The sequence below is a fragment of the Arachis stenosperma genome, chromosome 8, assembly GCF_014773155.1.
Source record: "Arachis stenosperma cultivar V10309 chromosome 8, arast.V10309.gnm1.PFL2, whole genome shotgun sequence".
NCBI classification, from domain to species: Eukaryota; Viridiplantae; Streptophyta; class Magnoliopsida; order Fabales; family Fabaceae; genus Arachis; species Arachis stenosperma.
The window spans coordinates 10,146,583-10,168,869 of record NC_080384.1 but is presented as its reverse complement, the minus strand read 5'-3'; the positions used below and the strand labels follow the sequence as shown (position 1 = coordinate 10,168,869).

Sequence of the window (22,287 nt, the reverse complement as noted above, 5' to 3'; positions counted from 1 at the left end):
TTGGAAATTTAGGACCTTCCAAGATGATCTTCCAAAGTCTGTAATCCACGGCTTGAACAAATATCTTCATCCTCTCCTTCCAATAGGTATAATTTTTCCCATTGAAGAGGGGAGGTCTGTTACTTGATTGACCTTCAGCCAGGTTGTATGATAACACATTTGTGCCACTGTTTTCTGCCATGAGGATCTTTACTCCAAGCTGCAAAGTTTGATCTCTTTGAGACCAAGCTCTGATACCAATTGATGGTTTCAGTGGCTAAGAGAAGGGGGGGTTGAATCTTAGCCCCCTTTTTAAATGCTGGCACTTGCTGAACTTCAGAGAAGACTTTTCTGTTTTTGCTCGTCACTTGACACGAGCAACTTTGTTTTGTCTCGTCCCTTGCCACGAGACTTTTTGTTTTGTCTCGTCACTTGGCACGAGATAATTCTGGCTTTTGCTCGTGTGTGGTAGAAAACAGAAATGGAGTAGAAAGAGAAAGAACTTGCACTCAGATATATCCTGGTTCGGCTGCTAAGTGCAGTGCAGCCTACATCCAGTCTCCATCACAAACATGATGGAATTTCACTATAATCAATCTGATTACAACTTGTAAAGTGCTAACCCAACTTACAAGGGGATTCCCACAGAATCATGATACACAACAAAGATGTACAAAGGAACTCTAAGACATCAATGGCTTTTCTTTTAATTTTGCACTCTTTGCCTTTTTCCGCTCTATGGCTTTTTCATTACAAACCTCACTTGTTTGCCTTTTACCATGAGACTCAAGACATGACAAAATTAAACAGAAAAATACTAAACAGAATACATTGAAGGAGAAGAGAAATCTGTTAGCTCAGGTAGCTCTGAGAACTCTGTGCCTTGCACTCTCAAATTTTCTCCTTGCTTCAAACAATGGTTGTCCACCCTTATTATAGAAGAGAGGAGCCTCCACATATTGAAGCCAAAAACCGAACCAACCTCTTCCTCCTTTAACAAACCGGTTCGGCCACACAGAGAGAAAAGAGATAACCATGCATTAACCAACATGCAATTACCTCTAGTCCTTTCTTGATCATCAACCTTCATCAATCCGGGCTCTCCATCCTTGGCTTGCTCTCCAAGATGGATTTCTGGCCCTTGATGCCTCATGATGATGATGACTTCATCTGCTTCAAACTCTGCCTCCAACCATCACTTCGCCACTCTAGCTACTCCCTGTGGTGGTTGGTCAGATTCGAAGACAAGCCATGCTTCAAGAATCTCCCTTCTGGCCGAATGTTCTTCTTCCATTTTGAGCATGAAAGGCTCAAGATTGCTTCACCAAATCTAACCACATTTGGTAAGTATCTTAGCCACAGCTCATCTTTCTTTTGGTGTGTTTTCTTGCCATCATTTGCTCGATGGTCTTGAAGCATGCAACTCTTTCCTTTTCTTCGTTGAAGAGCTCGGCGTCCATTGTTTCCTGGACAAGGACCGAATAGAGAAGAAGAAAGAGATGAGAGAGAATGAAAGGAATCTGAAGAAAAGAAAAGCAATGCAAAGAAGTTAAACAAATTAATTAGGCATAGCTTGCTTTTACTTCCCTTAGCATAGAGTGGCGTGTTTGACATAACACCCATCAATCAATTCAGCTGTATTTTCTCTCTCATGTTCCCCATGCATTAATTAACAATGTAATAGATTTTGAAATCCATCACTTTGTTAAAGCTTGGTTCCGTTGGAAGCACTATGCTTTCATTTTCCTTTTATTTCGGACCAAGCATGGAACCTATTCTCTTTAGCATAATTTGGGCTTGTGATAATGTGATCAAAGCTGGCCCATTTGGTAAGCATTTGCTTTCCTGATAAAATTGTGTAACGGATCAAGCATGGAAAGCAAACAATAGAGCATTGGGCTTGCAACATTATTATTTATTCTGGCCCATTAATATGAAATTTCAGCCTCATGATATAATGCATGCAACAAGGCTAATTGTTGGGCTTAAGTCAGAAACTCATTTCTCGGCCCAACATAAAACCTGCAACAAAATTATTAATCAAAATATGTTAAATGAAAATCAGATTAATAATTTTGCAATTATTTATTTTAATAATGTTTAGTCATCACAAGTTTTATTTTAGAGTTTTCCAAACTCATCATAATCAATTCTTGATGGTGGTTTTTGATTGTTAAATTAGTTAATCAAGTTGTGGACTTAAGAGTGTAAAACCAGTTTTTTATACCAGTAGTAGATAAGAGAATTCACCATAATTATTGGGAAAATGATAATGTCATTCTCATTTTTTATAGTGTCACTATTCACATAATTGTTTTGTAGAATTTAATTTTGATTGGGAAAATAGTAGGGCTGTATGCATTTGGGTTGGATTATAAGTTAAAGACGACATTTCTATCCGAACAACTCATTTAAGTAATAAGATAAGAAAAAACAAAAATTATATATATATAGAACTATCTAAGTTGATGAGAAAGTATATATAGAAGAGGACATAGGAACCAATATCTTGTCATCATATACATCAGAAATACTAATATAGACGACATAGCCTAAGACATAAGCTTGCTAGCTATAGAGCATGCAACATTATATCAAAGTAGAGTCCAAACAGATTATTTCTATTCCTTTGAATCACTGACTGAACATACGTCATCAGAGGATAACTTTGAACTGTTATGAGTTGTAGTATCTTCAACATTCTCCTCTGTGGGTGCATCAAGTGGGTAGAAGTATGGTTTTGGAGGCATTTCTAAGTCATCGTCTTGTTCTAGCATCTCCACAACTCTCTTCATTGAAGGTCGATCATTAGGCTTTGTTTGTATACACCACAATGCCACAATCATCATTCTTTTTGCCAACTTCATCTCTTCATCTGTGTCATTTTCTATTGTTATTTCCCTTCCATCCTGCAATTCATCATAAACCCAAAAGGGAAAATATATCTGGCTGGAATTTTCAGTCAGTGCATTCAAATTCTTCCTTCTACTAGCCATCTCCATTAACAACATCCCAAAGCTATAGACATCGGCTTTGTATGAGATTGCGCCAACATTTCTGTAGAAAAGCTCAGGAGCCATGTACCCTATGGTTCCTCTTGCTGCAGTCAGAGACACAATGCTTTTATCCGTGGGAGATAGCCTTGCAAGTCCAAAATCAGAGACTTTTGGGTTGAAGTTTTCATCCAAAAGAATGTTGTGAGGCTTGATATCAAAGTGCAGAATTTTCATGTCACACCCATTATGCAAGTATTCAATACCACGTGCTATTCCAAGGGAAATGGTGTAGAGCTTTTCACAACTTAAGGAATCATTCTTAGGGAAAAATATGTATTTTTCTAATGATCCATTTTCCATGAGCTCATATATGAGAGCACGCTTTGATCTCTCTATGCAGAAACCAATAAGTTGCACTATGTTGACATGGTGAATTCTACCAATAGTAGCAACTTCATTGATGAATTCTTGGCCATTGGATTTAGCGTTATTCAACAACTTGACGGCTACAAGGCGACCACTTCGAAGTTTTCCTTGGAAGACAGAACCGTAGCCTCCATTCCCAAGTTTTGTCTTGAACACTCCAGTTATGTTCTTGATATCCTTGTAGGAGTATCTAATTGGCATAATACTATTGTCGCTTTGAAGAAAATCTTCTATAGTCGAATACACAGATAAATGCCTCCGTCGCCATTTATATATGCATAAAAGAATGATGAATGGAACTCCAAATAGTACAAATTTGCCAAGAACATACGCAACTGCAAGGAAGATAGAAAGGAGTAAACAATCATAAAGTGTCTTAGTTTTAACTTGCCAAGAACATACTCAACTGCATAATACTTATGTAATATGATTAGTCAACTTTAAAGCAAGGTATTCGTAATGTTTCCTTTCTCTGGTTGCTGCAGAATTCCACGGGTTATAATTAATCAATTCCATGAGGTAATCACAGTCCAATGCATAAACTTTAAAAATTCAAACCCAAATGATAAAAAAACTATAGTGGGAAATACAAGGACTTACTTATTCCTCCAATTAGCATACCTGCAATCAGCAGACAAGAAACATGGATAAAAGGGAAAAAAGAAATAGTTAGGATTTATGACACATGATTTACTGAAAAAAAAAAACAGAGAAAGAAAGTACGGGATCATTCAATTTGGTTATCTATGTTCTAATTTCACTATAACGATCTCTTGGACAATTTTCTAACGATGACTCAACTGTTTCAGTGATGACGTGATTATCTTATGCCAGGTTATAGTGTGCAGTGACTAGCTTAATTAGCAAGATTGCAATTTGAACCCAATTTGATCCCTTCCTCTCTATTTTAACCCTAACGTTCTTTAGTCCCTCCTAATGCTTCTTCCTCCTGCTGTTCTCATTCTTCATATCAATGGGGATGCATGGGAATTTTTTTCTCATGTTAAATGATTTCCAAACAAGTTCATTTCTTTTTTCACATAACCATCATATTCAACTCTCTAAATCAAGCATCAAACCTGGGTTTTAGATCATTATCATCAACTCTTCTACCACCACAAAAAACTCAATTTTCTTTCAAAATTTCGATTATTAACAATCGCCAAGACCCAACTCCTAGAACAAAAAATTTAGCTTAGCAGCAAAAAGTCAATACGACTCCTTTGCCTCCTTCCATGCATCCCCATTGATATATAAAGAAGAAGAGAATGAGAAGAACAGGAGGAAGAAGTACCAGAAGATAACGTTTAAAAGATTTGAGAGAAACCAAAGAATGTTAGGGTTAAATAGAGAGGGAGGAATTAAATTGTGGCTACTCAGCCAATGGTTGGACACAACGTGATACTAAAAAATATTTTAGAGACTATTATGATGTCCGGAGTTCAATTTGAGAGACCACTATAGTAAAATACTAAAATTAGAATTTCATTTGATGGCCAAATTGGATAATCCCATAAATCATAGGTACCAGGACGGAAATTAACTTAAGAAAGTACAGTACAATACTTTAAGAATGAGCAATCAAACCTGCAAATAGTGGCACAAAAACGGGATAACATAAAACGTTGTTATGATCATCGATCTCGACTAGGTCCCGAAAGTAACGGTTGCAAGAACTAACTGCCCAACAAAGTTCAAAACCATAGAGCAGCATGTTGCGGTTGTCTCTACATGAAATGTTCTTGATTTTGCATTCGTCGTCGTGAGGCCAAGATGTTGGATACATCCACTCTACATAACACGAGTCTCTCAGCCCCAATTCCCACAGAGACTTGCCATCAAAATTCACATAGAAAGTGTTGTTGATGCACCTCACATATATCATCTGCTTCATGACCATAAGCCTATCTCCATTCACTTTGTATAACAAATACTGATACGGCTCAGTTTCAGAATCACTGAAATTGTAGGAGGCCAAGGAGTAATTAAGGAGGAGGGAAGAGTTAGAGTAGTAGTGATGATGATGATGATGATGCATATGTAGTAAGGCAAAATTTGCATCTACTAATCGGATAGTGTAGTTGTTGTAGTTAATTGATTGAACACTGAACTTGGCTGATTTCCAATACAGGAAAAGTTGGTGATGATCCTCGCAAGAGAGGGTGTACCTGTGGTCACCACAGCGAACTGAACTGTTTTGAAGCCTGAAAGGGTGCTTTATGTTATGTTTCCCGCACCATATTGATGAACAGTTTTCTGCATCGCTTGTTCTCATGCTTACGCAGCATAGCAGCAACAACATCACCAGCAGCAGGGATGACATTTCTTCGAGAGAGATTTACAAAATATCAAACTTTACATCATTTCCTAATTTAATTCAATTGTTTCCAAAATCTAAGAGTTTCTTGACTTTTTCTTCCCAACAATTTTAACCAAGTCTCGTGGATATTTGTATCACCCTCCCTGGGCGTCAAATCAGCTCGTAATTTGGTTCTGAAAACAGAGCAATACATAAAAATTAAAAATACAAAAATTAATATTTTTATATTTTATTTAGTGATAAATTAAAATAAATTATAAAATTATTCTTCAAGTAGTTACCAAAAAAAATTATATTTCAAGTATTAACCTTAATATAAAATTCATTTTAAAATTATATTCTTCACTTTTATTGCATCGTGCATTGAGATAATTTGTCTTCTTATAAACCTTGGAAAAGGCTAGACTACTATGGGGATATTTTCTTTCAGTTTGTTCATATGATGTGTTTCAAGCAAAAAAGATTCATATGCAAATCAAGCACTGTCCATTTATTAATTTTCCACAAATAATGCGCGTAGCTTTTTGTTTTCTTTTATTTCTTTTTTCCTTTGCTTAGGCGTGATGCTTTTGTTTTTCAGCTAAACACAGCCATTCAAGTCATGATCATCAAGAAGCTCAGAAGATGAAGACCATTTTTCACTCGTTCATTTAGCATAGTAAACAATTTTTGGATGGTGGCTTTTGATTGTTAATTAGTTTAATCAAGTTGTGAGTGTAAAACCAATTTTTTATACATTAGTAGATAAGAGAAAATTCATCGTAATTATTAGAAAAATGATAATGTTACTCTTATTTTTTATAATATTATTATTGTTCACATATATATTATCTAAGTTGATGAACACGTATATATAGACCACATAGGAACGAATTTATTGTCATCATATACATCAGAAATACTAATATACACAACATAGCCAAAGACATAAGCTAGCTAGATACAGAGCATGCAACATTATATCAAAGTAGGGTCCAAACCGATTATTTCTATTCCTTTGAATCACTGACTGAAGAGATGTCAGAGGAAAGCGATGAACTGCTATGAGTTGTGGTATGTTCAACATTGTCTTCTGTGGGTGCATCAAGTGGGTAGAAGTATGGTTTTGGAGGCATTTCTAAGTCATCATCTTCTTCTAGCATCTCCACAACTCTCTTCATTGAAGGTCGATCATTAGGCTTTGTCTGTATACACCACAATGCCACAATCATCATTTTCTTTGCCAACTTCATCTCTTCATCTGTGTCATTTTCTATTGTTATTTCCCTTCCATCCTGCAATTCATCATAAACCCAAAAGGGAAAATATATCTGACTAGAATTTTCAGTGTGTGCATTCAAATTCTTCCTTCTACTAGCCATCTCCATTAACAACATCCCAAAGCTATAGACATCAGCTTTGTATGAGATTGCACCAACATTTCTGTAGAAGAGCTCAGGAGCCATGTACCCTATGGTTCCTCTTGCTGCAGTCATAGACACAATGCTTTTATCAGTGGGAGATAGCCTTGCAAGTCCAAAGTCAGAGACTTTTGGATTGAAGTTTTCATCCAAAAGAATGTTGTGAGGCTTGATGTCAAAGTGCAGAATTTTCATGTCACATCCATTATGCAAGTATTCAATACCACGTGCCACTCCAAGGGAAATGGTATAGAGTTTTTCACAACTTAAGGAAGCACTCCCTTGAGGTGAAAATATATATTTTTCTAAAGAGCCATTCTGCATTAACTCATATACCAAACAACGTTTTGATCCTTCCACACAAAAACCAATGAGTTGCACCACATTAACATGGTGAATTCTTCCAATAGTAGCAACTTCATTGATGAATTCTTGGCCATTGGATTTGGTCTCATTCAATACCTTAACAGCTGCTAGACGACCGCTTCGAAGTTTTCCTTGGAAGACAGAGCCATAGCCTCCATTTCCTAGTTTAGTCTTGAACTTTTCAGTTATGTTCTTGATTTCTTTGTAGGAGTATCTAATTGGCATGATGTTGTTGTCACTTCGCAGAAAATCTTCAATACTGTCATATATGGATAAATGCCTTCGTCTCCATTTATATATGCAGAAGATAATGATGCATGGAGCTCCAAGTGCAAATTTGGCAAGAACAAAAAAAACTGTAAAGGAGATGAGAAGAGTAGAGAAATCATAAAAGCCACTCAGTTTAGCATAGCACCTTTAGATTTGAATGACAAAATTTTAAAACTTATTTATGCTATGTTTTTTGTTGTTGTTGTTTCTTCTTTTTACTGCTAAATTCTAATGGTGTTCCCTTCATAAATTTTATGATGTCATCATCATAGACCTATCCATAGATTTCAATCCAAAATAAAATAAGTACGTGGCGCAAAGGGAAAGACAAGGCTTACTCATTCCAGTCATTAGAATCCGAAGTGATATCCATATGTCTACAAGAGACAAACAGGGAAAAGATTAAATTAGTATTATAGTAAGCTAATGACACTAGAATTCTTAAGTTTTCTATAAATATGTCAATACTAAATTTAGTTTATATCAGCACAGAGAAAACATCTATCTATATAACTAAATTTATAATATGATAGAAAATAACATTTATATAACAAATCTAATCTAGTATCAATTTTATAATTTTTCACATTAAATTTTTCAATATTAATTTCTCATATCAAGAATTGAGCAAACTTCATTTTATGAAAATTATATAAAAGATATCAAATTAGTGTTATAATGAATTAATGACAGCTAAGTTATTAAATACATAATATATTATATCAATGTTAAATTTATTTTATTACAATATAAAAAATGACATCTATCTATAAGTGTAAAATTATAAAAAAATAAATTTATTTAGAATGAAAGTAATGTGATTAAGTGTAATTTGTGATTAAAAAATAATTGAATACTATGTATAGTAAAAAGTTGATATGTATCGTTTTTGTCCCTAACGTTTTCGTCTTATTTAAGTTCCTAACGTTTCAAAATCGTCTCAATTTTGTCCCGCCGTCAATTCTGTTAATGGATCCCCAACAGCGGGATAACATTGAGTGAATTTTAAAACATTAAGGACTTAAATAGGACGATTGAAACAATAGGGACAACTTTGGGACTTACTCCAAACGTTGGGAACAAAAACGATAATTTACTCTATTATTTAACTAAAACATAAATTACTAATTAAATATAATAAATACATATAAATAAAGGTCATAATAATTATAATTATAAAAAGTTAATGTTACAAATATTAAAATTTCACATTATTTAGTTTGTACATATTGTATAAAACTCTTAATATTATATTGTTTTGCCTATTTACAAATCATGTTACATAAAACTCTTATTACTATTATTATTATTTCATTTCTTAAACTTTCATACAAATTATTGAAAATAACTTCAAATAAGTTTAAATTTGACACAACATTTTTTTATTATATACATTTAAATATATCATAATTATACAATTAATTCATAATTTTATATTATATTTTTGATATTTTCATTCGAATTTATTTTTTCTTAATTTTTTTAATTATTTGCAAATAATGAAAACAACAAAAATGTAAATTTGTACGATTTTAATATAAAAAACTTATATCCTTTTTTAAAAATAAATAAATTCAAATTCCTAAAAATAATAATTTATAATCCAATTTGTATTATATTTTTGTTGAATAATTATTGGAATTATATACAAATTATTAAATGAATATTTTACAAAATATTTTTAATATAAAATATTTCAAATTTAATATTAGTATGCATATTATCTAATCAATTTTTAAACAATATTAAAATATATTATATAATATAATTAATTTATCTTTTTATATAGACTATAGAAAAATATTAAAAGATTATGAGAATTTATTATTTTTTGTCATTATTTTTAGTCAACAAATTAATTTTTTTAGTTTAATAATTTAACAGTATATTTTAACATATACTTTTAAATATTAATAATTAATTGATGACCAAAAATAATAACTTGCAAATATACACTTACATATAAGTGAAGGGTTATGAGAATAACAAAGGACTTTGTTATGATCACTGAGCATGGCATCATCATACTTGCAATATACTTTCAACCAAGAAAGTTCAAACCCGTAGAGCAGCATATGATGGATGTCTGTGCATGAAATATTTCTGTGTTTGATTTCAGCAGGCCATGAAGTCACGTACAACCACTCTATATGACACGATTCTCCAAACGTCAAATCCTGGAGAGTTTTATCAATATCACTGACATAGAATGTACTCCCAAGCGCATAAGATCCATTCATGCAGGTTGCAGCAGCAGAAGAAGATTCAACTCCATATGGTGGGCACCTCATCAAATATACCATCTGCTTTGACAGTCTAATAACATCAACTAAATGATGCTGTTTATAGAACCAATCATGATATGGTTCATCTTGGGCTCCGGTGAAGTTGGAGGGGGTTAAAGAATAAGGAAGGGGGTAAGAGAGATCATGACTATGCAGAGCAACATTAGCATCTACTAGTCGAATTGTGTAGTTGTTGTAGTTAATTGATTGCACTTGGAACTTGATTGATTTGAGATAGAGAAAGAGTTGGTTATCATTCTCGCAAGAGAGGGTGTACCTGTGATCACCACAGGGGCTTGGACTACTATTATTCAGCCTGAAAGGATACCTTATGTCATGCCTCCCACACCACCCAGATGAACACATTCTTTTGCCTGAATCAATTGTCACCTTATTGGTATTCCACGTTATGTCAGGAATAACAAAAAACATGTTTGAGAATAAGATCCCCAGCGGCAGCAGCAGCAGTAGAAGGGGTATCAAAAATGAACAAAGGGATAACATTTTCTTTCATTTGGTCTACACATCGATAACAAGAGACTACAGATATAACAAGAGGAGTTGACTATCACTATCACACAAGTCCACTCACTAGTCATCACCATTAATTTGTTCACGCAACATTATCACTCTTTTGTGAATCACATACACACACATACATATCAAGATACCCAAGTAATACTCATCACACTCATTTAGGTACGTCCCATTAAGCATTCTTACCTTTGCATCATTATAATGTGAAATGTAGCATAGAAGCAAGCAAATCAAAGAAATCCTAGGCCTAATAATAGCATTAACCTTTTTATTATTTTATTTTTTGGAAAGGTTTCAAGAAGGATTAGTTCCAATGGTTTTCCTATTATTTTAACGATTCATCACTACTATATGTATTACAATACTTTTTTCTCTTCTAACAATAAACAATAATGGAGTGGGATACTAGAAACATGAATTATGTATGTTTTTGTTGATACATATTTCATTTTGAAATAACTATCCACTTTCTGAAAAATAATACATTAAAAATCAATGTATCTTGCTAATACACTTTTTACGCCCATTAAATTTTTCATATTACAATACTATTTTCTCTTCTAATAATAAACAATGGAGTGGGATACTAGAAACAACAACTAATTAATTAAATTAAAATAAACTAAAATATTAATATTCTAAGATATTTTTTAATTAATTAAATCAAAATATTTTAATATAACAATTAGTTAATTAAATTAAAATAATCTCAAATATTAATATTCTAACACATTTTTTAACTACCTAAATCAAAATATTCTAATATGACAACTAATTAATTAAATTAAATTAATCCAAAATATTAATATTTTACGATATTTTTTAACTAACTAAATTAAACTATTTTAACATAACTAATTAATTAAATCAAAATAATCTAAAATATCTTCTAAACAAGATTACCCAAGATTTAGGAGTGATTCAAGAATTGGATTGATTTTTAAGTGGAGTGGTGTGAAAAGTTTGTATTTTCTTTAACTTGTCAAATAAAAATCACTTGATGATATCATCTAAATATAAATGCTAATTGGCTTGTATTACAGTTAGCTACATGGAGTAAATTGTATGCAGTGTTATGTTAGCTTAGTTTGGTAGTTTGCCATCATATTTTCCAGCCGCTAGTGAGGCCTTTTTTTAGAACTCATTCTCCATCTATCTCTCTTTTTTAAACTCTGTTCCAACAATTAATTTTCTCTTTATGCAAGTATGGTGTTCTTACACCTTTATGGAAGTGTCAAATATCTATATGTAAACAACTGTATATCCAGACTTCAGTTTTCCCATCGAATCACACCATATATATTTGCACTATATAAGTTACAAAAGTTTTTAGTGCCTTAAGATAGATTATTTTGGCTGTGAAAGGTTCACATTGCAGGAGTTGTCAGTTATTTTTTAAAAATTAATTGTAATAAACTATTTTTAAAAATAAAAACTTAGCTTGAAGGTTGAAAGTGTAACAAGAATTCAGTGTCACAAAATTCACTCACCAGTCGCCCATAAAACAAAAATCAGACTTTGACAAAGTCGTGCTGCAACTTGCAAGTTGCAACGTCAGTTTCGGAGAGATAGATAAAGAGTGACAACGCCGGTTAGGCAGAAAAAATCGAGATTTTATATAAAATAAAAAAGGTAAATTAAGTACGCGTTAAAATTTTAATAAGATTTAAATTATTTAAATAGTAAAATTGTTAAACCTAATGTAAATTATTTAAATAGTAAAATTGTTAAACCTAATGTAAATTTTGTAAAATCGATTGATTCATTCAAAATCGTAATATCGAGTAATTTTAAAAGTTAAATTGAAATTCTAACTACTACGCCAACCAAATTTCATAAAAAAAAAAAGAAAATTGCGATATAAGTAATGGTGATGGTCCTCAGAAAAATTAAAGAAAAAATGTGATATATATTCGTTTGAACTCACTCTCTATTGTTCGTTTATTTTGACCATCACTCTCCCAAGTCCTCCACTCACTCTCTTTGCAATGGATTAGTCAAATATTCGTTTCACTACACGTCTAATTCATGGTAATTTCCTTAAACAATAATGTTCTTTGCACATTCTAGGCACTTAACTTATAATACTTTCATTAAATTGTAATGTTTACCTTTGTCTTATACGAAAAATTTCTTTCAATATACTCGTATATGATGTGCTCCAAGCACAAAAGATTGATGCGCAAATCAAACACTGTCCATTCACTAATTTTCCACAAGTAATGCGCGTAACTTTTTGTTTTCTTCTTCTTTTCTTTCCCCCTTTGCTTAGACGTGATGCTTTTTGTTTTTCAGCTAAACATAGCTATTCAAGTCGTGATAATGAAGAACCTAAGAAGATGAAGACCATTTCTCCCTCATTCATTTAGCATAGTAATCAATTCTGGATGGTGGTTTTTGATTGTTAAATTAGTTAATCAAGTTGTGGACTTAAGAGTGTAAAACCAGTTTTTTATACCAGTAGTAGATAAGAGAATTCACCATAATTATTGGGAAAATGATAATGTCATTCTCATTTTTTATAGTGTCACTATTCACATAATTGTTTTGTAGAATTTAATTTTGATTGGGAAAATAGTAGGGCTGTATGCATTTGGGTTGGATTATAAGTTAAAGACAACATTTCTATCCGAACAACTCAATTAAGTAATAAGATAAGAAAGTATATAATCTTAGAAAAACAAAAATTATATATATAGAACTATCTAAGTTGATGAGAAAGTATATATAGAAGAGGACATAGGAACCAATATCTTGTCATCATATACATCAGAAATACTAATATAGATGACATAGCCAAAGACACAAGCTAGCTAGCTACAGAGCATGCAACATTATATCAAAGTAGAGTCCAAACACATTATTTCTATTCCTTTGAATCACTGACTGAACAGACGTCATCAGAGGATAACTTTGAACTGTTATGAGTTGTAGTATCTTCAACATTCTCCTCTGTGGGTGCATCAAGTGGGTAGAAGTATGGTTTTGGAGGCATTTCTAAGTCATCGTCTTGTTCTAGCATCTCCACAACTCTCTTCATTGAAGGTCGATCATTAGGCTTTGTTTGTATACACCACAGTGCCACAATCATCATTCTTTTTGCCAACTTCATCTCTTCATCTGTGTCATTTTCTATTGTTATTTCCCTTCCATCCTGCAATTCATCATAAACCCAGAAGGGAAAATATATTTGGCTGGAATTTTCAGTCTGTGCATTCAAATTCTTCCTTCTACTAGCCATCTCCATTAACAACATTCCAAAGCTATAGACATCGGCTTTGTATGAGATTGCGCCAACATTTCTGTAGAAAAGCTCAGGAGCCATGTACCCTATGGTTCCTCTTGCTGCAGTCAGAGACACAATGCTTTTATCAGAGGGAGACAGCCTTGCAAGTCCAAAATCAGAGACTTTTGGGTTGAAGTTCTCATCCAAAAGAATATTGTGAGGCTTGATGTCAAAGTGCAGAATTTTCATGTCACAGCCATTATGCAAGTATTCAATTCCACGTGCTACTCCAAGGGAAATGGTGTAGAGTTTTTCACAACTTAAGGAATCATTCTTCTGAGGGGAAAATATGTATTTTTCTAATGATCCATTTTCCATGAGCTCATATATGAGAGCACGCTTTGATCCCTCTACGCAGAAACCAATAAGTTGCACTATGTTGACATGGTGAATTCTACCAATAGTAGCAACTTCATTGATGAATTCTTGGCCATTGGATTTAGCCTTATTCAACAACTTGACGGCTACAAGGCGGCTACTTCGAAGTTTTCCTTGAAAGACAGAACCGTAGCCTCCATTCCCCAGTTTTGTCTTGAACACTCCTGTTATGTTCTTGATATCCCTGTAGGAATATCTAATTGGCATAATACTATTGTCGCTTCGAAGAAAATCTTCAATTGTTGGATACACAGATAAATGCCTCCGTCGCCATTTATATATGCATAAAAGAATGACGAATGGAACTCCAAGTAGTACAAATTTCGGAAGAACATACAGAGCTGCAACAGCTGCAAGGAAGATAGAAAAAGAGCAAATAAATCATAAGGTGTCTCAGTTCTGCACTCTTAAATTTTTTGTAATTTAATTCGTAAATTAGTGTTTCTTCTCTAATTTTTTTTTTGGGAAATAGAATAATGTTCCTCCTGCACTGTTTAGCAAATTTTGAACTATGATAGTATGTTCTTCCTGTTTCTCAATTCTGCTGCTAAATTCTGGTGATGTTCATTATCCCATGAGGTACTTGTAGAGGAAGAGAAGGACTTACTTGCTGCAGAGCACAGAAAAAGTCCAATCGATTCTATTATACCTGCCAGGAACATACCGGGAAAGAAAAATTATTACTGCCTGACATTAGGTTCGCATTATGTTAAAAACACATGATCTCATGTTAATTTAAATAAACATGTATCATTTTGACATCGAAAAAGGTAAATTAGAAAAAGGCAAACATAGATGCTCAAAATAAGCAAATTAAATTAGCAGAGAGACGAAAGATGTAACTCCATTCTTCATAGAATGCTGGAAACCAAGAAAGTTCAAAGCCATAAAGCAGCAGAGTACGGACGCCAGTGCATGAGTTGCTTTCACGTTCAGCAGGCCACGATGAGGGATACATCCACTCTATGCGGCACGAGTCTGCAACCGCGAAATCCCGGAGGCGTTTGTGAAAAACACTGACGAGGTAGAAAGCAGTCCCAAGTGCATCGGAATCATTCGTCATACAAGTAGCATTAGCAGTTGCGATGACGTCATTTGGACACCTCAAATATACCACCACGAGAAGAGTCGTCAATTCATTATCATCTTCGACCCACATGTCAAGATACAGTCCATATCTATGAGAATCGTAAGGTAAGGAATAATAAGGAGGTCGAGAAGTGTAATCGTGGCTAATATTCGCATCCAGGAGTCGGATCGTGTAGTTGTTGTAATTAATTGACTGAACATTGAACTTTCTTGATCTCCAATACAGGACCAACTTGTGATCCTCCTCGCAAGAGAGGGTGTACCTGTGGTCACCACATTGGCTTGGACTGTCTTCTAGCCTGAAAGGATGGCTTATGTTATGCTTCCCGCACCATCGAGATAGACACTTATTATGTGCTGCGCCGGCGGTGGTGGCGGTTGTGATGAACAAGCACAGGCACGATAACAACAACACAACAACGGATGACATTTCTTTGGTCATCAGTAGAGCAGAGCAGGTGGCTGTGACTAATCTCACTTGATAAAGGACGACTAACACCGTGGAAACTTACATGCTCCTTCATCCAAATCAACTGCTGTTGACTATCTCTATCACGGTTCACCCAGTCAACTCAATACTTAATTTTAAGCTACTTAATGCTAATTGAAGTTGTGGACTCAGTCAATTTTTCAGATCCTTTTAAACTTGAGACACGTCTGAATCCGCATAGTGATTAGAGTTTAATCACATGGATAGTTATTTGATCTTAGTCTCCACTTTCCTCCTTGCTTGCTTTGGTGTAGTTCATGTTGCGCATGGCTCTAATACTGATACTACCTGTCCGGATTTCTTGTGCGGAAATCAAGAAATTCGGTTTCCTTTTAGAATCAAAGGCCGTCAGTCACAAAGCTGTGGCTATCCGGGCTTTGATTTGGTTTGCTCAGGTACTAGTGATGATGAGGAACTGTTTCTTGAGCTCCCTGAATCAGTGACCTTCAATGTCAAACACATTGACTATACAAAACAAACAATTGAATTAACCCCTCCATCTACCTGCCTTCCAAAGCACCTCCATAGCCTCACTAATATCTCTGTCTTAGTTTTCCCTTTCCAGCGCATGCTAGTTGAGAAGGGTGATGACTATCACTTCTTCAACTGTTCACCAGTGGCAATGGACACATATATAAACAATGACATCATGATTCCATGCCTAAGCAGCTCAACCAGTCAAGTATATGCCATTTCATCTTGGCATTCTATCCATGACCTGACAACCCTGTTTCCTTGCACCAAAATGTTCAATATTTCATCCCTCCCAGATGCACTTGTTCCAGCTCTGAAAGATACTCTTGTTTTGTTTTGGTCTGAACCAAGCTGTCAACAATGTGAATCGGAGGGCAAAAGGTGCAGCTGGAACAACAGCACCAAGAATCAACTTGATTGTCTTGTTAATGTCATCCACAGGGGTACACATGCTTTTCATACTTCCATTCTTTCTTCAACTGAATTCTTAAGCTCAAATTAAAATCCTGGAGGTTTATCCAGCTTTTACTTGACTAATATGACATTAATTAATTGTTGTTGAAACACGTGGAAATGTTATGTCTAATTCCAATGCAATTGATCACTAAGTTTTGCCTGTATTGTTTGCAGATTCATCAACAGCTCTAGTAACCACAATAGGTTAGCTCTCAGTTCTTTTTATGCTTATATAAACTGCGTTTGGAAGGTGATAATTTTCTGAAGATGTAGTTTTGATGAATGCAGGATCAGTACTTGGATCATTTTTCCTTGTCCTACTGACCGGAGCGATTTATTACATCTATGACACTTGCATAATGCAAAAGGAAAAACAAGCAATTATTGAAAAATTTCTTGAAGATTACAGAGCCCAAAAGCCAACCAGATATTCTTATACTGAAATCAAGAGAATCACCAACAACTTTGGGTACAAGTTAGGAGAGGGCGCCTATGGAACTGTCTTCAAAGGAAGCATCTCAAAAGAATTTCCTATTGCGGTGAAAATGCTGAATAATTACCAGGGAAATGGGGAGGAGTTTGTCAATGAAGTTGGTATAATTGGTAGAATCCACCATGTCAATATTGTCCGGTTGGTTGGTTTCTGTGCTGATGGGTTCAGAAGAGCTCTTGTCTATGAATTCTTGCCGAATTCTTCGCTGCAGAAGTTCATAACTTTGCCCGACAACAAGCAAAACTTTTTGGGGTGGAAGAAGTTGCAAGAGATTGCTCTAGGTGTAGCTAAAGGAATTGAGTATCTTCACCAAGGTTGTGATCAACGCATTCTCCATTTTGATATCAAACCTCAAAATGTTTTGCTAGATCACAACTTTACTCCTAAAATTTGTGATTTTGGTCTAGCTAAATTATGTTCCAAGGATCAAAGTGTAGTGTCAATGACAGCAGCTAGAGGAACTTTGGGGTACATTGCGCCCGAAGTTTTCTCAAGAAACTTTGGAAATGTATCTTACAAGTCTGATGTTTACAGTTATGGAATGATGCTGCTAGAAAAGGGAAGAAGATCACAGAGGATATAGAAGAAAACAGTAGCCATGTTTACTATCCAGAATGGATGCATAGTGTTTTAGAAGAGACTGATGAAATGAGAATTCATATTGAAGATGAAGAAGATGCTAAAATTGCTAAGAAACTAGCAACAGTGGGACTTTGGTGCATCCAATGGCATGCAGTGGATCGACCATCAATGCAGACAGTGCTTCAAATGTTGGAGGGAGACCAAGACACATTACCAATACCTCCTAATCCTTTTGCTTCCACAGGGCCTTCAAGAAAATATTCTAAAATTGGTGTGCCTGCAAGACAAATTACCCAAGATTTAGAAGTGATCCAAGAGTGAGATTGACTTTTAACTTGGAGTGGTATGAAAAGTTTGTATTTTCTTTAACTAGTCAAATAAAACTCACTTGATATCATCGGAATACATTTGGCTAATTGGCTTGTATTATAGTTAGCTACATGGAGTAAATTGTATGTACTGTTATGTTAGCCTAGTTTGGTAGTTTGCCCTCATATTTTCTAGCAAATGGTGAGGTCTTCTTTAGAATTCCTTCTTCATCTCTTTTTCTTTTAAACTCTGTTCCAATAATCAATTTTCTGTTTTTGCAACAAGTATGGTGTTCTTACACTTTTATGTGAGTGTCAAATGTCTGGATGTAACAGTAACAACTGTATATGCAGACTTTAGTTTGCTCATCGAATCACACCATATATTTTTGTACTATATAAGTTATAGAAGGTCTTACTGTCTTAAGATAGATTATTTTGGCTGTGAAAGGTTCACATTCACCAGTCACCGTACATATGAAATGTGACTCTTAATCTATTCACTCAACAAAGGAGTTGACTTGTGTTGTGCCTGACCGATAAAACAAAAATCAAAGACTTTGACGAGGTCATGCTGCAACTTGCAATGTCAACTTCAGAGAGATAGATAAAGAGTGACAATGCCAACCAGGTTCCATGAAGAACAAGTGTTTTGCTTTCATGGGTAAAGTCTCCAGCCTAATTTATGGGAATTTTTTATACAATAATGTTCTTTGCACATTCTACGCCCTTAACCTATAAGCTGTAATAGTTTCATTAAATTGTGATGTTTACCTTTTTTCGGACAAGTTTTTATAGTTTTAGTTGTTTATTTTATTTTATATACTTTTGATGGATATCTCAACTAATTAAAGAGACACTGATTAAAATGTGAAGATAATCATGTAATCTAGAGTACATAGGAACAAATTTATTGTCATCATATACATCAGAAATACTAATATAGACGACATAGCCTAAGACACAAGCTAGTTAGATACAGAGCATGCAACATTATATCAAAGTAGAGTCCAAATAGATCATTTCTATTCCTTTGAATCATTGACTGAAGAGATGTCATCAGAGGATAATTTTGAACTGCTATGAGTTGTAGTATGTTCAACATTCTCTTCTGTGGGTGCATCAAGTGGGTAGAAGTATGGTTTTGGAGGCATTTCTAAGTCATCGTCTTGTTCTAGCATCTCCACAACTCTCTTCATTGAAGGTCGATCATTAGGCTTTGTTTGTATACACCACAATGCCACAATCATCATTCTTTTTGCCAACTTCATCTCTTCATCTGTGTCATTTTCTATTGTTATTTCCCTTCCATCCTGCAATTCATCATAAACCCAAAAGGGAAAATATATTTGGCTGGAATTTTCAGTGTGTGCATTCAAATTCTTCCTTCTACTAGCCATCTCCATTAACAACATCCCAAAGCTATAGACATCAGCTTTGTATGAGATTGCACCAACATTTCTGTAGAAGAGCTCAGGAGCCATGTACCCTATGGTTCCTCTTGCTGCAGTCAGAGACACAATGCTTTTATCAGTGGGAGATAGCCTTGCAAGTCCAAAGTCAGAGACTTTTGGATTGAAGTTCTCATCCAAAAGAATGTTGTGAGGTTTGATGTCAAAGTGCAGAATTTTCATGTCACAGCCATTATGCAAGTATTCAATACCACGTGCTACTCCAAGGGAAATGGTGTGGAGCTCTTCACAACTTAAGGAAACACTCTCTTTTGGTGAAAATATGTATTTTTCTAAAGAGCCATTCTGCATTAACTCATATACCAAACAACGCTTTGATCCCTCCACACAGAAACCAATGAGTTGCACCACATTAACATGGTGAATTCTTCCAATAGTAGCAACTTCATTGATGAATTCTTGGCCATTGGATTTGGCCTCATTCAATACGTTAACAGCTGCTAGACGACCGCTTCGAAGTTTTCCTTGGAAGACAGAGCCATAGCCTCCATTTCCTAGTTTAGTCTTGAACTTTTCAGTTATGTTCTTGATTTCTTTGTAGGAGTATCTAATTGGCATAATGTTATTGTCGCTTTGCAGAAAATCTTCGATACCGTCATATATCGATAAATGCCTTCGTCTCCATTTATATATGCAGAAGATAATGATGCATGGAGCTCCAAGTGTAAATTTGGCAAGAACAAATAAAACTGTAAAGGAGATGGAAAGAGTAGAGAAATCATAAAAGTCACTCAGTGATGTTTTTTTGTTGTTGTTTCTTCTTTTTACTGCTAAATTCTAATGGTGTTCCCTTCATAAAATCTATGATGTCATCATCATAGACCTATCCATATATTTCAATCCGAAATAAAATAAGTACGTAGCGCAAAGGAAAAGACAAGGCTTACCCGTTCCAAATATTAGAACCTCAACATACGTTGACAATAGGACTGCAAGAAACAAACAGGGAAAATAATTAAATTAGTATTATAGTAAGATAATGAGACCTAAATTCTTCACTAAGTTTATATCAGCATAGAGAAAAACATCTATCTATATAACTATATTCTTCACTTAGTTTATTACATTAAGGAGTAGTAAAATACTTTTTGTTTCTTAGAAATGTAGAAGAAAATTAGACAAGGAAATGTATAACGACAGCAAAAAAAAAAAAAACTTATACAAAAAGGGAATTCTTGTGGTACTTCATAAGATTATAGAATATCAATATCCACATAATGTGTTATTGAAAAATTGTCAGATGCCCTTATTAACTAAAATTAATTACTTTTAAAATAAAAAAAAAATTGAAAAATTGGAAACAAATCTTAAATAATAGTCATAAATTAAAGTACACGTACCCTAAGAAGACACAAGGGTAAGATATATGAATAGGTAGTTAAATTAGTAGATATACACTTACAACTTTCAGGTATAATAACTGAAGGCTTATAACAAATGACTTTGTTATGATCACTGAACATGGCATCATACTTGCAATATACTTTCAACCAAGAAAGTTCAAACCCGTAAAGCAGCATATGATGGATGTCTGTGCATGAAATATTTCTGTCTTCGATTTCAGTAGGCCATGAAGTCAGATACATCCACTCTACATGACACGAGTCTCTGAACGCCAAATCTTGGAGAGTTTTATCAAGATCACTTACATAGAATGTACTCCCAAGCGCATAAGATCCATTCATGCAGGTTGTTGCAGCAGCAGTAGCAGAAGATTTTACTCCATACGCTGGGCACTTCAAATATAGCATCTGCTTTGTCAATCTAATAAAATCAAAATGCTGTTTATAGATCCAATATTGATATGGTTCATCTTGGGCTCCGGTGAAGTTGGAGGGGGTTAAAGAATAAGGAAGGGGGTAAGAGATATCATGACTATGCAAAGCAACATTAGCATCTACTAGTCGAATTGTGTAGTTGTTGTAGTTAATTGATTGCACTTGGAACTTGATTGATTTGAGATAGAGAAAGAGTTGGTTATCATTCTCGCAAGAGAGGGTGTACCTGGGCTCACCACAATAGCTTGGACTACTATTATTCAGCCTGAAAGGATACCTTATGTCATGCCTCCCACACCACCCAGATGAACACATTCTTTTGTCTGAATCCTTTGCCACCTTGGTATTCCACCGGGTGGCATAAATATCGAAAACTCGTAAGGAGATCCACAGCAGCGGTAGAAGGTGTATAAAAAATGTACAAAGGTTTAACATTTTTTATGATTTGGTCTACACGTCAATAACAAGAGACTACAGATATAACAAGAATTCACTTGCTTCACAGGGCAGTAGCATCAATAATTTTCCATAAGGAGGAGTTGACTATCACTATCACACAAGTCCAGTAGTCAACTCACTAGTAGTCACCAGCATTAATATGTGAAATGTGACTGATCAGACCTGCCAGCTGCAGAAATTTCCTACAAACCACTCTTAATTAATTTGTTCCCGCAACATTATCACTCTTTTGTGATTCACATACACACACATCAAGATCGCCAAGTAATACTGTACATTTATTATTTTTACACAGGCGCGTTGAAAAGGTCATGTTTTTTGTTTTCTTATACTTTTTTTTTTGTTGAAGTTAAGAAAACAAAAAAAGAGGTCGAGGTCAAGAAATTAATAAGATGAAGACCATTTCTCACTCAGTCATACCATGTTAATAATTAATTTAGAGG

The 22,287-nt window shown here is 34.5% G+C and overlaps 4 protein-coding genes and 1 pseudogene across 6 annotated transcripts; 1 reads left to right on the top strand and 4 right to left on the bottom strand.

The window, feature by feature from the left end:
• Nucleotides 1-2,449: 2,449 nt before the first annotated feature.
• On the bottom strand, nt 2,450-5,866 carry LOC130944687 (rust resistance kinase Lr10-like). 2 transcript variants are annotated; one of them, XM_057873146.1, is made up of 4 exons: nt 5,570-5,866; nt 4,989-5,359; nt 4,002-4,022; nt 2,450-3,736 (listed from the first exon to the last, which is right to left on the bottom strand). In XM_057873146.1, exons 1-4 carry the CDS (start codon nt 5,722-5,724, stop codon nt 2,601-2,603), a joined length of 1,683 nt encoding a protein of 560 aa, XP_057729129.1. In that variant the 5' UTR covers nt 5,725-5,866; the 3' UTR covers nt 2,450-2,600. The 2 variants fall into 2 exon arrangements, with proteins under 2 accessions (XP_057729129.1, XP_057729128.1); XM_057873145.1 differs by having other exon boundaries at nt 4,989-5,866.
• A 650-nt stretch (nt 5,867-6,516) lies between these two features.
• LOC130944686 (LEAF RUST 10 DISEASE-RESISTANCE LOCUS RECEPTOR-LIKE PROTEIN KINASE-like 2.3) lies at nt 6,517-10,546 on the bottom strand. The gene is made up of 3 exons (XM_057873144.1): nt 9,718-10,546; nt 8,096-8,134; nt 6,517-7,843 (listed from the first exon to the last, which is right to left on the bottom strand). Exons 1-3 carry the CDS (start codon nt 10,544-10,546, stop codon nt 6,711-6,713), a joined length of 2,001 nt encoding a protein of 666 aa, XP_057729127.1. The 3' UTR covers nt 6,517-6,710.
• A 2,705-nt stretch (nt 10,547-13,251) lies between these two features.
• LOC130944221 (rust resistance kinase Lr10-like) lies at nt 13,252-15,836 on the bottom strand. The gene is made up of 3 exons (XM_057872435.1): nt 15,087-15,836; nt 14,851-14,892; nt 13,252-14,593 (listed from the first exon to the last, which is right to left on the bottom strand). Exons 1-3 carry the CDS (start codon nt 15,772-15,774, stop codon nt 13,446-13,448), a joined length of 1,878 nt encoding a protein of 625 aa, XP_057728418.1. The 5' UTR covers nt 15,775-15,836; the 3' UTR covers nt 13,252-13,445.
• LOC130944222 (rust resistance kinase Lr10-like) lies at nt 15,664-18,621 on the top strand (annotated as a pseudogene).
• A 395-nt stretch (nt 18,622-19,016) lies between these two features.
• LOC130944219 (rust resistance kinase Lr10-like) lies at nt 19,017-21,835 on the bottom strand. 2 transcript variants are annotated; one of them, XM_057872433.1, is made up of 4 exons: nt 21,612-21,835; nt 21,010-21,371; nt 20,495-20,536; nt 19,018-20,296 (listed from the first exon to the last, which is right to left on the bottom strand). In XM_057872433.1, exons 1-4 carry the CDS (start codon nt 21,818-21,820, stop codon nt 19,161-19,163), a joined length of 1,749 nt encoding a protein of 582 aa, XP_057728416.1. In that variant the 5' UTR covers nt 21,821-21,835; the 3' UTR covers nt 19,018-19,160. The 2 variants fall into 2 exon arrangements, with proteins under 2 accessions (XP_057728415.1, XP_057728416.1); XM_057872432.1 differs by having other exon boundaries at nt 19,017-20,296; nt 21,010-21,835.
• Nucleotides 21,836-22,287: the final 452 nt, after the last annotated feature.